The sequence below is a fragment of the Haliotis rubra genome, unplaced genomic scaffold (assembly GCF_003918875.1).
Source record: "Haliotis rubra isolate DU_JTF1 unplaced genomic scaffold, ASM391887v1 Scf420, whole genome shotgun sequence".
In the NCBI taxonomy this organism is placed as follows: Eukaryota; Metazoa; Mollusca; class Gastropoda; order Lepetellida; family Haliotidae; genus Haliotis; species Haliotis rubra.
Window position 1 is genome coordinate 467,839 of NW_025767103.1, and position 18,391 is coordinate 486,229.

The 18,391-nt window shown below is 40.5% G+C and overlaps 1 protein-coding gene across 1 annotated transcript in view; it reads right to left on the reverse strand.

Annotated features, from left to right (window-relative positions):
* LOC124288598 (protein rolling stone-like) overlaps positions 1–14,945 on the reverse strand; it is a 51,877-nt gene extending 36,932 nt beyond the window's left edge. Inside the window, exon 1 of the mRNA XM_046725149.1 lies at positions 14,757–14,945. Within this exon, the coding sequence (XP_046581105.1) occupies positions 14,757–14,849 (93 nt within the window). The 5' untranslated portion in view covers positions 14,850–14,945. The remainder of the gene's footprint in view (positions 1–14,756) is intronic.
* Positions 14,946–18,391: the final 3,446 nt, after the last annotated feature.

Sequence of the window (18,391 nt, forward strand, 5' to 3'; positions counted from 1 at the left end):
AGATCATAGATTGATGTCGGGTTTAGTCACTAATGAAACAGAGTTGAGGTGAAAAAATAGGTTTTATCGTCCCTTCCAAGAGATTGCCTAAACATCAACGCGAACGTGTGTGTGACGTTTTGTAGATTGCCTAAACATCCACGCGAGGTTGTTATCTTGGGTTTGTGCCCTTACCAAGACAGATTGCCTAAACATCAACGCGAACGTATGTGATCGATGTGACTTTTTATTTTTGTAGATTGCCTCAAAAAGACATCCACGCGATCGCAAGAGATTGCCTAAACATCAACGCGTGTGTGTGACGTTTTGTAGTTTGCCTAAACATCCACGCGAGCGTGTGTGTGACGTTTTGTACAACTTGGGTTTGATATTGCCAGCCGAATGAAATACCATGCCGCAATCTGACATGTTATGCACGTACGCACGCACGCACGCACTCACGCACTCACACAAACAATATATATTGACTCCGGGCCGAGTGATCTTTGCTTGACCCTATTATTGTCAGGCAGGAAACATCAAGTACCTTTCCTTACCGTCGTTTGACGTGCAGATGTTGTAACAACTATACCACGTTAGCTGTTAGTTGGAATAGAACGATAAGGGAGTTACATTCGTATCTTAAGACCCTGGGTAGAAGGAACATGGATCTGTCAGATGATAGTCATAATTTTACAAAATAAAATTTAATATGTTTGTTAATTTAATATGAATTAATACGTGTGATAATGCAGCATACAGTGATCCTATTTCCAGTTCCATAGATCCATGGTAACGTAATCGTCCAGGTGCCGGTTTCACAAAACGGTCTCAGCTGCACGCCTATCGTAAGCCTTTATCTTAGTACGCCAATAAGTCCGTGGATGTACATATTAAGAGGTTTATTTGTACAACCCGCAGGTGTGGACAAGCTGATGAACGACACATTTTCATGAGGGCAAATTGTCATCATTTATTTAATCAAGTAATTATTAATTAAACGTAAAACCTAGTCCTTAGAGACGCGTGTGTATGTGTAGTGTCGGTGCTAAGATCTCTTTAGTATTAAACTAGCTTCGTGTTACGAAGATCGACATCCTTCAGTTGTCACATTAAAGTTTTCATATTGACGCTACGGAAAGTTCTAGATAGTTCGTGATTCTGACGGCCATGAGTGAACATTGTTTCAATGCATACTGTCATGTACATCCAAATAGCATGAAGCAATGAGCTGTGCAGCTGTGCGTACGGGACATGCGGTCGATAGTTTCAATGTACAAAGTTTGTTCAGTAAGCCTTCGTTTAACCTACGACATCTGTTAATCATGTGCACATGATATCTATAAACCAGGGCATGCACGCCTGGGTAAGACAGGGGGTCTCACAGTTAGGAATAACGCAGTCAATCGGAATTATGGCAATAATTGTTTCCGAACTAACTTAATAATGAATCATTATTTTATTACCATATTTTACAATGGCATCATTTACACCATGTCAAAACTCCTCCCACTGTGTTTATGCGACTTATCGACTAACACTTGAGGGCACCTGTTACACTAGGTATCATGGACGACATGGTGGTGGACGGGGATGGTGCAACAGATGCGGGACAGAGTACTATTTATTAATTCTGCTCGCAGCTAGTTATTTAAAATACAGTCTTAGCAAGTATAGATGTGTAATCGATAAAGGTGTAACAACGCTGGATTAAAGACACTCAAATATATATTTGTGTTGTTTGTCTCAGTTATGGATATTTGTGTTGTTTATTTTCTTTGACGATTATAATTCTTATGTACTTTAATACAAGTGGGTGAGAGGTTGATCTTACTCTGTCTTGAACGGTATTTCAGTCATTTGACAGCTTGGGGCCTGGATGAGAGCTCTAGGTATGCAGGTACTTTCAGGTTTTGATTTCATTTTGCACCTGCTGATGCCGCTCTTGTCTGTGTCACAGAGCAGTTCTATTTTCTCTGCCTGCTAACTCCCAGACTGGAGTAAGTCTAGATTTTCTTCAGGTTTGGTTCCCTTCTCACTGGGGCTCCTTTTGAATTAATTGGAGTTGTTTGTTTCTCTCGGAATTATGCACTTTTAGGGACTAAGTGTTACTCTTGTGTCGTGCTAACACACACAAGTTCTTATTCTAGAAGAATCTAGGATCATGAATTCTTACTCCACTAAATATTCATGTATTCTGAAATTTCATAGATATTCCAGTACAGTACGAATGCACGGTCAAACATTAAACCGTCTTGCCTCGACCTTGCATTAACCAAACTCTCTACAGGGTACTTCACTTCCGGTAGAGACGACTATTCGTTATATCCGACACATGTGTATCCGGAGTTGCTATTGGTCAGTTTGTAAATACGACCATGTCTAACATATGCCTATGTGTGTGTAGTCAACTTGTTGAGCATGGAAATGTCAAACGTCAAATTTCTCTTTCATTGACCATTTATCCAGTTCCTCCGTTTCTGCGGAATTAGGGTAAACGAGATCTCGTGAAACCTCGTACATTACTTGTAACTCTACACCTCTACATTGAATTGTTTGGGCCTATTCGGTTACCGTGTACATAACAACGTTAAATCAGTGTTGGTATTGAAAACATTATATGTTATTCACGCATAATAAACTCCTTTCTGTAATGCGTTCTACCACTCGCACAACCGAGTCAATAGATGAAACACAATAATGGAAGCAACTCGCACATTAAACTCGATGCATGCGATATAATAGAAGCATATTCTAACACAGCGGTATCCCACAAAGGCCAAGTTATCTCACGGGACATCGGTTTCGCTATTTCAAAACGCACTTGACAGTTTACGGCGCGCTACAAACACACAGCTCATCATAATCTAAGTGATTTCTCAGCGCCCTGGAGCGATGACACTCTCACTTGGCTGGTGATTCCTGAAACAGACACTGCTTCATCGAAAACTCACACGATAAGGGCCCAGCTCTAATCAAGTTAGACTCGGGGAAAAAGTACACCGGTCAATGGTATTGACATGGCCATGAAGCTTATTTGTGTTCTGTTCTCTACGAACACATTGCCGTTAGCGGCACTCCATAAAACACAGCAATCAAACTTTACGACGTCTCCATTGATTAGTGAGTCTTGCGTTAGTGCTAACCTACTCAATATCTCCACGCTATAAATTGGATCTCATTTCAACCACGAACTGATGTAGAGATTGGGAATTGAAGCATCACGCCTTTAGGTTTAGTACACTGGGCTGAGATTCTTTGCTATACTGCGTAAATATATATTTGTGTCGGTGTACTAAACTGCACGGCGAAAGAAGGTTCACGCACAATCCTTATGGTAGCTTGAAGTGAATGACTGAGTTTAGCTTTACGCCACTTTCAGCACTATTCGAGCTATATCACAGCGTGGGATACCATAATTGGGCTTCACACATTGTACCCATGTGGGGAATCGAACCCGGATCATCGGCGCGGCAAGTGAACGTTTTAACCACTAGGCTACCCTACCTCCCTTTAGAAGAGAAACAAACGAGAAATGGTAATTTGAAATTGATATATCTGATACGGTTTCATAGTTTGGGACGCTAAGGTTTACTGTTTCAGTGACTGTTTTCAGCCGAGTGACTTTCTGATAACGTTAAATAATATTTTATCAAATAGCATTTCAAGTGAGTACTTTCTCTTGTCTGTCAATTTGATTCTGAGCAGGTTTCAAGTTGATGTTCATCGTTTATGAACGACAATGAAACCTCTTCAATCTGGACAACCGTTTCCCAGCCTCCAACATGTACGTCATACTAAAGACCCGTTAATCAATAATGTGGATAGTTCTAATGCTTTTACTGGAACGCTACCATCCGGGTGAACGGGGTTTTGGCAAATGTACACCTTGGATATTTGCATGGTTCATGTGACATTTGCAATGGGCCGTTTGTATATGGTCATAGCGAAGATGTATTGATTGTGGGGAAAAGTGTAAACATTGCTAAAACTGTTGGGAAATAATAAATGTCATGTGTTAATATTGCTGTTATTTCGACGTATTCCTTCAGAAAGTATTGATCAAAGAGCGCACGATGCAGCCCCCAGCACGGTCATTAACCATTATAATGGCACTTCCTGACGTGGAAGGAAGCACAAACACTTAATTTATGCACTGAAGAATATAAATGTGGGTGGTTCGATATTACGACCACGCATTTTTAAAATGCATACTTTTTCATATATAAATGAAGGTATTGTTTACTGAAAAAATGCAAACAATCAATACCTGAATCAATATGTCATCAATAACGTTAACGCAAGGCAGGTGTTGATATTTCCAACATGCCATATGTTCTGTAATAATGTATCGCATACTTCCAGTCGCGTTGTTAACATATTGACATCTCAGACTGGACCTCCTTATACCGGAGGACTCAGAATTTGGATTGCCTTTGTGCGATCGTCTGTCAGTATTCTATGGAATATACCTTTGTAGTGAGTTTGGTGAGTGAGTTTAGTTTTACGCCGCTTTTAGCAATATTATAGCAATGTCACGGCGGGGAACACCAGAAATGGGCTTCATGCATTGGGGAATAAAACCCAGGTACAGCGAACGCATTAGCCACTCGGATACCCCACCGTTCCTATATATCCCTTTGTACCCTTGTACATCTTGATAACACTGAGCATCTCGTCACGCCTCCACAGTGCCCTGGTTTCATGAACGCCATAACGTCACGACGTCACTACAGCTACTACACCACCCTATTGAATAACATAAAAAGTATAACACGAGCAGAACGCACTACTGGTAGAATGTCAATATACGGTTTGATGCATGCATAAATTTCGCACAGACAAAAGACCCAATTAGCTGTGACTGGGGACTTGGCATGCGGCAAGTCGTAAAAGAGAAGCTGCATTGCGTTACATGTTGCAATAACAATACACCATTCTGTACCATGAATGTCAGAGTGCCCGGTGGCAATGCCAACTTGTCAGGGTAATCAGATAATTGCCGCTCCGGATATCCGATGTCGTTCCCGGCAGTTTCTCTATCGACCTTGACCTTAATGACCGCACGAACTCTGCGTGAGGCATGTTGAGGACATTCAGTTGTTTTCACTCGTTGAAGTGAACCCGGCAACATGTATCTAGTGACTAAAGAAGGCGAGTAACGATGAAGGTTAATAATTAGGTATTCTGCACTGATTGCCTTTAAAGGCCAGGACTGAAATTTGTACTTTTTATGATTGTTAGTATCTTATCAGTGTATGAAATAAGGCCCGCCCGAGACGGGCTAGATGTCTGCCGGACGGTCTAATTTTACAGCTAGCCAACCCGATGGACGGGTGAAAAAAAAGCATATTACGTGTCCATTGGCACTATCTATTTAGTATTTAAGAAGAACTGGTTAGATGTATTTTGGGCTGGTAAGTTTTTTAAGTTACCAGCCTAGATGTCTGGCTGGGTTTTTGGCTTATTTCAAACACTGATTTTACAGATCATATTGCATGTTCGGGTGATCCCGGTCAGGAAGGTTAGACTCTTCACCAGCTCAGATCCCTGGGCTACTCTACACGCAGCCTACACTTCTCAACAGGAGCCCACAAAGAACTTTTCGGAGACTGTGATTCTGAAGAATCCCCAGCACTGCAGCCCGAGAACAATTGGGAGTCGGACACGCCATCATTAAGATACTGTGCTGACGTTAGACGTCTACTGACAAGTTGTTGGATACTCTCATTAGTGAGTGAGTGAGTAAGTATGTTTTACGCCGCTTTTATCAATATTACAGCAACATCACGGCGGTGGACACCAAAATGTGCTTCACACATTGTACCCATGTGGGGAATGGAACCCAGGCCTTCGGCGTGACGAGCGAACGCTTTAACAACTAGGCTACCCCACCGCCCCGATAGTCTCATTAAGTTCATTGAGCGTTATTAAGGCTGTGGTTTCAAATAAAGAAATAGAATATATAAGCATAAATGAAGTGGTACTTATGTATAGAATGCAAAACATTAGCATTCCGTTTAAAACTGTGAGCAACATAACAAATGACGGGCTACAGCACATGCTGACCAGTCAGTGAATGTACCCTATCTGTCCACAGTATCACATGTGTGGGGACTGGTACAGCGCTCAGCTGACAAACATGTGGGACGACGTTTCGAAATCATACACGGCTACAGCCATGAATGACAATGACAATACTATATTACCCGTTAGGCAATTCTTGTGTAAAGTACAGAGCTCAGACATTGATACAATAAATAACACACATATAACACGCTAACAAGATAAGACAAACACTAGGAATTATTCAAAAGATTAATGCTGGCGGGAACAAAGGATTTCATGGCACGATTGGATTATAAACGGGGTAAATTATAACGGCGCCCAGTAATTTATACTCATAGTGGATGGGATGACCTGGATCAGATATAATCTTACAGGCTGACTTGAGAACTCTTTCCTCAAATATTTCATTTAGGTTAGCAAAAGATACATCTGAAATTTTACTGGCTATTAAAACTATTTTGGTGAGACAGTTTCTGTTTTTAAGGGACCAGGTTTCATACCAGCATTGTACAGAAAAAGCCAGAACTGTCTGTATAAAGCACTGATAGACAAGATACATACTGACTGATTAACAATGAAAACCCACTCTGTAGGGTTACGGCCCCTATCTGTATCAGGATCGTGTCCTGAATACGCTACCACTCTCATGCTTGTTCTACACCACGCATCAACGATCTGTCTCACTGATTCACGGACTGTGAAGGGATCAGTGCGGAAACAACAGGAACACCTAGTGTGACAGGGGGAGGATTAGTATTGTAAATATTTACCCTTTCTATATGAAAAACACTGTTCTGCAAAAATAATTTACTCTTTTATAATTTTATTCTTAATTGACAGGAACATGATGCAATTATCTATCCATGTCACAAATTGCTATCTACTGTCTGACATACTTTGTTTTAGTTAGTGTCCCCATATGCATGGCAAATGTGTCTATTTAGCTAAATTGCACAGAGATAAAACACTGAAATATATTATTCTGGTGACAGTGATTCACACAGTCAAATACAGGACATGAGAACGATGACGCTAATGTCTAAAATCATAAAACCTTATATAATACTTTTGTGTTATGGATATCAAAGGAATGGCAAGTGCTCGCACGACAGATCTGACGGAAATAATAAAGTTAAAGAACTCCTACATTTGGAATTAAGTTAAGTGTTAAAATTACCAACCAGCCATGGTATATTAACTGTTGTCATCAGGGCAGGTCAGGTGTTGTTTTGAGCAGTATATCCTTATGTAGTCCTTACATTATATGACTATACCCAATTTGGCAATATGTTTCACATATTTTGTTTGTGACAAGTATAAGCAAGCCGAATCTCTAAAGAAGCTACATTCAGTCTACAGAGGCCCACTAACCATTCAGGCAATTTTCATGTGACAAAACAGTAATGTACAGCATCTAACAGCTATCTATCTCAATCAAATATTTATAATAAGATCTATATGAAACTCGCATGTTTATAACCACGTGTAATTTATATTTTATTTGTCAACTGTATCATAGGCCTTATGACCCAAATAATACTGAATATACTTCTGTTCTGTTCTGTAATATACTCATGGAAACGAATAAGGGAACACGTGAAAGTACAACTGTTCCTTTATTTATTTCCAGAATTTCACCCACAGTGCAATACATACCTTGTGAAGAAACTTGGAAAAGAATAAAGGAACAACTGTACTTCCATGTGTTCCCTTATTCGTTTCCATGAGTATATGTCCCAAATGTATTTATAATGATTCACTTACCTTCTAAGCGTTATAATTTGTTTTAGTCATAATGTCAGTCTGTGTTGTTGAATGTGACTTCCTTCTGTTAGGGGGCGGCGGGGTAGCCTAATGGTTAAAGCGTTGGCTCGTCATACCGAAGACCCGGGTTTGATTCCCCACATGGGTACAAAATGTGAAGCCCATTTCTGGTGTTCCCCGCCGTGATATTGCTGGAATATTGCTAAAAGCGGCGTAAAACCATACCCACCCACTCCTACTGTTAGGCTTGTGATGCATGGCTCTGCCTTTAACACAAAGAACATTAGAGACCCAAGAGTAAACTGCCGACAGGAAGACACTCATGTTTGATGATGGGTAAACCAAAACAAAAAAGAAATTGTCATTTGATGGTGATGGTGATGGTGATGGTGTGATAAGAGCATTTCAAGTGTGCACTTTCTTTAGCCCCGTAGTGTGATATTTTAACCATTATTGTCACCATTGTGGTTAATTCTACTCAAAGCAGCTTCTTTTCCAAAGCATCTTTTCTTAAAATGTACATACCATTCTCTATCATCAAAATATGATCTACGCATTATTTGTAGATTTTTCAAAAGCTTTCGATTCTATCCAACCAAAAAACTTTGGCTTCTATTTAATACCTACGGTCTCAGTGGTAAAATGAGTAAACTTTTATGCAATATGTATGAAAATGTTAAGGTTTGTATTAAAAGTAATCATAATTATTCAGAAACATTCGACTTGCAACTTGGTGTGAGACAAGGCTGTATACTAAGCCCATTTCTATTTTCCTTTTTTATAAATGAGTTAGCACGACAAATCGAAACTAATTGTGTACACGGGATTCAACTCCACCCTGATATAGTTCATATTTTCCTATTGCTATTTGCAGATGACATTCTTTTGTTCTCAAGCACGATTAATGGCTTACAGAATCAAATTGAAACAGTTGAATGTACTTGGTAATATTAACTACTCTTCATTCTTTAAAATATTTGATGCCAAAGTCAGTCCAATTTTATCATATGGGGCCGAAATTTGGGGAATAACAAAATTTGACGAAATTGACAAAATCCATTTATACGCTTGCAAAAATTTCCTCGGAGTTAAAATTAACACTATTAGCGCAGTGATTTATGGTGAATGCGGTAGGTACCCAATGCACATTCTTACAAGCATTGAAGTTATTAAGTACTGGCTAAAACTGTTGATTATGCCTTCAAATCGTTTACCCAAGAAGTGTTATAATATGATGTTGTTATATGATAAAGGTGGACAAAAAAACTGGGCAACCAATGTAAAAAACCTTTTATATTCTATTGGTTTTGGAATTACATGGAATACACAATATGTCGAATCACTTACGTTATTCATACAATCCTTAACGACAAGACTAAAAGATATGTATATTCAAACATGGTGTCAAAGGATATCCTTATCAAATAAATGCATGTATTATTCATTGTTTAAAAATGCCATTATAATAGTTCTTGAGTCATATCTATCCTGTGTTAATGTTAAAAAGTTTAGAATAGCACTGGCACGATTCAGATGCTCTTCTCATGATTTGTTGATTGAAAGAGGCAGATATATGAATGTAAAAAGAGAAAATAGAATATGTACACTTTGTAATTTTAACGAAATAGAAGATGAATTACATTTTCTCCTAATATGTCCATTTCAGGACCGGTTGCGAACAAAATATATTAAAAGATATTACTATGTCCATCCAAATGTGATAAAATTCTCCTCACTGTTAAGTAGTAAAAATCCAGTTCTTCTACAAAATATTTCAATGTTCATTTACTATGCTATGATTACCCGATTAAATTCCTCTCAAATGATCTAATAGGCCTGTCTCTCTCAAATAAAGATTAATTATTATTATCAAAATAGTGTGTTTATGACGGGAAGGTAGCCATGATAGGCGGAAGGTCGCGGGTTCGATCCCCGACCGCGTCATACCAATAGACGTTAAAATATGGTACTTGTTGGTCCCTGCCTGGCGTGCAAATAAGGAGATTATTATTATGGGGTATTCATGCTTCACTGCGGCATGGTATCGCAGTGGGCTAGCACTACAAAACCAACTTCAGTCTGGGCTAGTACAAGCAGCCGCACATAGACATACACACGCATGCACGTCGTCATATAAGCGAAATATTCTCAAGCACGACGTTAAACCCATTTTCACCTCACCTCACCTCACAGCTTGCAGCAGAGTAAGGAATGGGAATCTCAACAGAGGCCTCTCTACACACAAACTCACCGCAGAAAAACAAGTATAATGTATTTAATGTGTGAATGCTGTTTTACACCGCAAACAAATAATGCTCCATCTATAAATCATCGAATTTGGTCCCTGTAAACTAGTGACTCAAGCCACGACCAACTGAGACATTGTGAGGGTTAATCGGTCACATCTATTGACCTCCATTGGACTCCCACCTTGTAATTCCACCTTCGCCCTCGTCTGGGCCTTCATAAATTCTTTCAATTAACAAACAGGTGTTACATTCGGCCTTTTCACAATGATTGAATAGTAAGTGATACACCTAGAATTGGGTTATGTGGTTATCACATTATAGTTCGATGAAACACTATCGAAAATGTTATGTATCAATTCTACTATACAGTCCTCATATGGTATTTGTTATAGGTATTTATCGACAAGATGTGATAGTGTGGTATTCAGCCACGTGGTGCTATCAACTGTAGCTCCGTACTTGATGATTAAGTAGGAATTTATGTTTAGGGAGCAGTTAATTCGACCATTGCCACCAACACAAGTGCGTTATCATTACTATCTGGATCCAGCCGGACCAGTGTGGCCATAATGTCCAACACCAGCAATTCTCAGAACGGGAATATTTTGATAATATATCGGTTGTACAATTCCTTTACATCAAACTCGGAAAGTTTTGCAGATTCAGCAATAAAAGACAGTAGATAAATCTTTATTTAACCTAATGTTATCTTGAGAAGTATGATGACTATATCCTTCCCCTCAGGCGACGGGAGACGCATTACCGTTAAGTGTAATCATAAACCATACTGGTATTTACTGTTATTGCCTCATCCTTACGGCTTCCCTTGACGGGTCCATTACAGAGAAACCCTACCTGTAACATCATCAATGGGTGGAATCTACCCAAGAAGCAACCTAACAGTCACTGCGTACATTTCTTCTGTCCCACAACTTCATTCATCTCACTTCATACATCTCACACGTCAAATATCAACTCGATAAACACCCCAAGACCACGGAGCAAACCACAGACTTACACAATACCAATTCACCTCTCTCTCTCTCTCTCTCTCTCTCTCTCTCTCTCTCTCTCTCTCTCTCTCTCTCTCTCTCTCTCTCTCTCTCTGAGCAAACCACAGACCTACCCAACACCTGTTCTCTCTCACACACACACACACACACACACGTTCACACCACACCACCACACACCTACACACACACATCACCCACACATCACACACCACACCACCACTACCACCACCACTCACACACACCCACACCACACCACTCTACACCACACCACACCACACCACACCACACCACACCACACCGGAACCCCACCTTCAGCTGTCACCCCATACAACATGCATCCAACACATAACATACCCACCAACACCCAGTCCATCGCCACCAACACCCTTTCTCACCCCTTAACATCTACAATCATAGGTCTCGCCCTTGCACAAACAAACACTCCCTAGGTATCTGTGTAATCATTTCTTTTGAAACGCAATGTATGTTTAGTCTGCGAGCCACAGAGACACACGAAACCTTGCTAGTCTCTAAGTTCGACAATTGAATCGCCATGATGAAACATACTGTAGAGCAAAATCGACTTTATCCTAGATGCTCTACGTATAGTATGGCGGGTGAGTCTCTTCTTCTGCGGCCGCCTTAACCCAATGTCAGGTACCGTCTCGACAATGTCACGGTTAACAAGACCACCGATACCAACAGGTCCGTGTTAATTGACAGTACTGATTGGTCCGTCTGGTGCCTGCCAGGCAGATGGAGTAGTGGGAGACAGGGGGTTGGTGGGGGGTACAGTGTGACTAACGGAGGATCGTTGAGGGAGCGTCTGTCGAGGGGCATGCATCCAGAGCACCGTGGAGGAGTCACTGAAGTGACTAAAGATGAGTGTGTGGATTCCCTGGCGGTCAATATTGTACTGACATCCCCCGGTCACGCCGGTTTATAAGGACTTTGCATTCGATACAACCCTGAAATGTTGTGACGATACAACCTGTTGCCATATAGAGTCTGCTTCAAGACAGACCCGACAAGTTGGATCTGGCTTGACTTTGAGTTTGTCACCCGTCCAATGAGATCATACCTAGCTGTGTATAGGTATGCAAGTCTGTAAACATCATTTTGAAATGTCGTGTCGTTTTTGATAAACAGTAGGAATGACAAGTTTGACCTTTATTCGGCATTATTTTAGAGAATCGTTTAACAGATATTCAATCAATAAAATATGATAATTTCTCTTAAAATATGTATAGTGACATAACATAAATAATTCATTTGCAAACGAAATGAAAATTCCAACTGCAAAACATGTCGATATTTCATCCAAATGGATATGCTAGTTAGATTTTTGCCGGTCCGGATGGCGACGGCTTGCAACGACGAGGACAACATGCGGCGATGCGCACGTTTTGCAATGGAGAACTGCAACAACATCAACAGCTATGTCATGTTGTTACATCAAACACACCAGTTACTGGCATTTGCATGAAATCAATCTTTTTTGACTCGGGCACTCTCGTCTGTGTACACTGCAATAGTGTTTAACACATATTTATATAGAATACGTGAACCAGTTTCATTCAAGGGATTCGTTGGGTTTCACAATGTATTAAATGTAGTTTGTCTCCGGTCCTAATGCAAAGCTTGTGGTTCCTCTGTGAAAAACAAATGTCACGGTATTCATAGCGTGCTGAGCCTGGCTGCAGATGGCTGCATCGGAGCAAGGGCAGGGGAGCTCACACCCCCTCTTGGTATTGCAGAGACGTGGTTGGTATAAAGGGTCGTGTCTACATGGCGCTGTGTCCGAGGGATGTGGTTTGGGACCCTCGTGTGGAGTACTGGAGTACCACGGGGCTGTCGGTCGTGGACCGTTGTGCTGCTCTTCCGGGTGTGGTGTGGTTGTGGAGAGGGTCTATAGCTACGTCAAGTGTGTATGTGGGAGGTTTGGTGTGCGGGATTGACGTGGTTGTAGAGGGGACCCCAGTTACACCAAGTGTGTATGTGAGAGGTTTGGTGGTGGTGGTGGTGGTGATGGTGGGAAGGGGTGGTAGGGGAGGGGTTGTTGTGGAGGGGACCTCTAGTTACGCCAAGTGTGTATGTAGGAGGTTTGGTGTGTGTGGGTAGCGTGATTGAAGAGGGGATCCCTAGTGGCACTCAGTATATGTGTGGGAGGGGAGAGGGGGGGAGGTAGTTGTTTGGTGTGCCCGGTGTAAAGTGTACATGCAGGGGAACCTTGGAAGTAATATAAGTAGCTCACGGATACACTGGAAGATTAGTTACTGATTAGGGAATAATATATCAAAGGATGTGCATTAATCATTCATGTGGAGTATGGAGACTTAAAAAGCAACTATATACCCACCGTGGGCTTAGTCTTACAGATAAACTCTCTGGAAAGATACTGATATGAGCGTGGTACATTTCCACCATGCATGACAAACTTGGGGCATCGACGTCCTTCTTTCTGTGGGTGGGATATCTCCCCATAGGGGTAGGGAATCGGGGGCTGGTAGGAACGGGAATACAAATGCAATTTCATTCGTGATATGATAGGCGGTAGTTTATGAAATATATAATATACGTAACAATCTGAGCACATTTACAAACAATTTTGATGTAACTGACATGTTTTGCAGTATAATTGTTCGAGTATTATCTTTAGAATGTATGTTAAACTGTTACAGAAGTTAGATTTTCATCTAATATATATTTTCTTTGGGTATCTCAAATATATTCATTTTGCTTTTCAAAGAGATTGATCATATATATAATGTGGAACTTTTACTTTATGCATCTACATAAATATATTATAGAACAAATAGCGTTTTTGAACATGAAGACAGGCTTTTTGTACATCAAAGGTGTACGTTTATGTGTGAGGGAGTCCGCGTAAATAGAACGTCAAGCTAACTTAAAGCGTTTTGGGAATGCTAACAAGGTTTGATAGTTCCACAGGGAGTGTGTATTGTTCACTGAACACTGAGCACAATGATTATGCTATTGCTACAGCTACAATTTGCTGCAATTATCTTGCAGTGTGACCTACATAAACAATGGCTTTTGTTGAAGGTATTTATACACCAGATGGAATTTGGTAAACTTCAAAAGAACCATTTAAGTCCTGTATTTCATCAAACAGTTCACAATATTTGACAATACATCTGCCTTGACATTATTGTTATAGTGTTAATATGTGATAGCGTGTTGCAAGAGTAAGAACGGTTTTCATGACCCTTGATATTTAAAAGGTTCTGGTATTGTGAGTTATTTCAGCTGTAACATTTCAGAGAATACAAATCTCTGCTACAAAATTAAGTTGCCTAATATCAAATTTGACTGATACCATACGTCAATGGAGATTCGCAAACATTACATTTGATTTAACGTGTTACGGAGCGTCTGCAACTGCTCCCTAAGAATACATGCAAACAAGTCGCCATGTAACTTGTAGATATTTAATTTCATCCAAACGTGGTAAATGATGCAAGCGAACGGACAGGCTCCGACAACTAGTGTTTGCATCACCACCTGTCAATATTAACCGCATGCACGGTGCTTCACAAGTGTGTAAAGACTATCGATATACACTTGTCGCGTTCACTTACACCACAGCATTATATGCAGGCTAACTATTTGGTTCAAATCTAGAAATAAGCGAATCTTGATCAGGAAAGTAGTGCCTTACCTGGGATGTGACGAATGCTGGGGGATTTTCGTATCCTAGTCCAGCATTTTCCGATCGAAATTCACGCGCAAGACACTGCGAACAGGCATCCATCCTTACACGCGGAGTGTCGTCTGCAGACCACGCGTTGTCACAAAGCAGACGACATCTCAGCCCGCGCGTGTTACGTATGGAGCTGGTCGATAGACTGAGAGAGACTTGATCATAAATTATTACGCTGAAACCGCTTGTCACGTGACTAGCAATTCTACAAACTATGGTTCTATGTAGTGGAGTAAACGGTTGAACAGATATATGCTGATAATAGGTACAATGAACGTTGTAAATATTTAAAGATTGCTCTATGTGATGGGGAGACGAAACAACGGTGTGGCTCTGGTTCAGAGTATTGATCTAAAAGACGAATGAACTATAATGCCGACAGAAAATTAGGCATTTCCACTTGGAAAATACAACAGAATCTCACAATCCATTATGGAAAGATGGAACGACGGGATGGGTCGCGTGGATGACAATATGTTTGCCAGCCCTAAACAAACACAATTAAGGCTGAATTGAATCAGGCTGAGGTTCATTCCACCAAAATGATTTCGGGTTTGAATCAGGAAATTTGATAAAGACCATGCTGAATTTTTTATAAGAAGTTTTATTGCTTTAACCGAAATACTTCGGAATACAAGATCTTCTTTAAGTTGAATTGCTCCCAGAAGAATTGCTAGGATGTGAAGGTTGATTCATGTCGGAAGGAGGTTGTTTCAACATTTGCATTCCTTCTCAGTACTACGGAGTTTGTATAGAAGGAGCTATTTTCAACTATGACGAACAAGTTTACGTTGAAACGCGATTATTTTAGATTTTACCTCTTCATTACTAGCATGTAATACGGTTAGGCTAAATTAAATATCTGGATCAGTTGTTTTAGAGGCATTTGGCGCATGATCAGACCAAATCTGAATGAGTAATTGGGTCGTATATATTAAGTGAGTGAGTGAGTTTAGTTTAGCTTTAATCCGCTTGTATATTCCAGCAATATCAAGCATGGGGACACCAGAAATGGGCTTCACACATTGTACCCATGTGAATCAAGCTACCCCGCTGCCCCCTATTAAACAGTGATATCTTCAACGGGTGAGTAATAAAGTTAAGTACGGCCCTGTTGATTACTTATTTACAAAATAGTCCCATTGTTTTCTTCACATATTCAAAATATATATGCATATTTAGACCTCTTTGTGTGATTCTAATAATAATTGTTCTTTTCTGCATGCAGTCATCAGTACTGATTTGACAGATAGAAATAACCCATGATTGTTACAGTCAATGACTAGATAGATGTGCATGACTCTATGATTGACACAGTCAGAATGCGTCAGTAGCTGTCTCACTGAGTCACCTGACCATCGTTTCTTCCCCTTCACGTGAAGGCATACGTCCAAACATGTATAGTCAACGTGCGTAACATCGACGTCTTGGGGTTTGTGTAGGACTCTTCACGGACATTTGCGATAATTATTAAGCTTATTACAATTTTATTATTACCCCTTCTTTTGAACATAGTTAATAATCGTACCTGGACCGGACAAACCAATGGTTGCTAGAATGATCACTCTGTCTTTACAATGTCAATCCTGTAAAGGCTCGTGTCGTTAAGGGCGGTGGGGTAGCCTAGTGGTTAAAGCGTTGGCTCGTCACGCCGAAGACCCGGGTTCGATTCCCCACATGGGCACAATGTGTGAAGCCCATTTCTGGTGCCCCCTGCCGTGATATTGCTGGAATATTGCTAAAAGCGGAGTAAAACTAAACTCAGTCAGTCAGTCGTGTCGTTAAACATGTACACTCGGCGTCACTGTCGTGGAGCCGCAGATAATACGAGAGAATAGGTCAAAGATTGCAGCTCAGTTACAACTGGAATTAATTATTTTATACCCACATTGGGTGCTGCTTGTCATGTATTGGACGTGTATGGACTCATGTAATGGTTGCTTTTAGGCCCATATTTTGTATATTTTGTTTCGCCACATTCACCTTTCACGCCCTGTTCTTAAACTGTTAGACCTACGCATTCCGACAGAAGCTTATTGTTGGCAACTCCATGTGTGACATCGAGGACACCTGTTTCTATACTTTACATAGTTCTTTAAGCATGCATTGATTTCAGTTCAAAACTAAACAGGATATACTAGATATGTATGAGATTTCAGCAGAGAAAACCTATTATCTGATGAATAAACTGTTGTGATACCTAACGTACAGCGTGTAGTTCCATGCACAGTACAATGATGGGGAGCCATATAATTATGTATGTTGATGTAGATGTCTGGCACTGGACGGAACCATTATGTCAAGGCATTTGATATACAGCGGTCATTCACGGTAGCTACATTCCTTTGGCAGTTGCGCCGTGGTTTTAGTCTTTGAACTTACACATCAAAGGTACGAGGCAGCTTGCTTAAGTCACATTAACTCATGCAACCTATTCTGTGAGATCCGATATCGGATTACATCTTAAACCATGGAAATATACGATCCACTTATTCAGTTTCGGACATCACGTCACAGATTGAACTAGGCAGATGGAATAATATACCTAGAACAGATTGAACCTGTATTCTATGTCAGGATAACTGTGTAAGTGATGAATACCATGCACTTTTGTGTTAAGATTACTTTTATGAATATAAAACAAACTGTTGTCACCATACTTTTATGTTCATCGAAACGTATCAAAACTTGGTACTCTATCTAAAATTAAGAACAAATACCTAGAAAGTAAAGTAAACTCTGTCCTAATTACGCTAAGCTACAAGTCCTCTAGATATGCAAAAAAGTCTTAATATCTACCCTTTGCACAATATTGTTGAGTTAGTATGTACATAAATATAGCAAATTGTCCTACCACCATGTAAGTATTTTGAATAATATTGTGTGATTAAATAAAAAATGTGCTTACGTCTGAGACTAATGTCATGTAACGATGAGATGTTGGTGTTAAAGTCTGGAGCCAGCAAACCATTAGTTGATAGTATGAGCATAGGTCTATACTTCGTAGACACGTTATCTTGTAGTATCTGGCACTTGGTCGTATGTGCTGCATAGGTGGTTAAGTCGGGACCCAGACAGCTAGTGGTTGATAGTACGAGCATTGTTCTGCACTTCATAGGTACGTTATCTCCCAGCATCCTTCATTTGGTCGTCTAGGAGGTCACGCACTGTGTGCGCTGTATAGGTGGTTAGGTCTGGACCCAAGAAACCAGTGGTCGACAGTATGAGCTTAGATCTGCACATCGAGAAGAGGAAGGATATGTTGTCTTGCCACATATGCCACGGATGGTGGCCTGAAAGTAATACATGTTCTGTTCTGTTCTGAAACTACAGAAGGAAAGGAAGGCATGGAGGATGGCCTCATTTAACCGTGCACTGTCAGCTTCATCATCTGGAACCGAGAGACGAGGAGTCCCCAGGGGCTGTCAGCTCGCATTTTTTTTTGTACAATGTTATACGTTCGCTCTACCAGAGGGGTTCAACGAATGCACGATAGTTATTCTTCCCAAACGCCGGTTCATTGAAAGTGGTTTTATTGATTGAATTATTGTTATGACAATGTAGATAGCAGCTTTTCGTTGGCCGTACTAGTT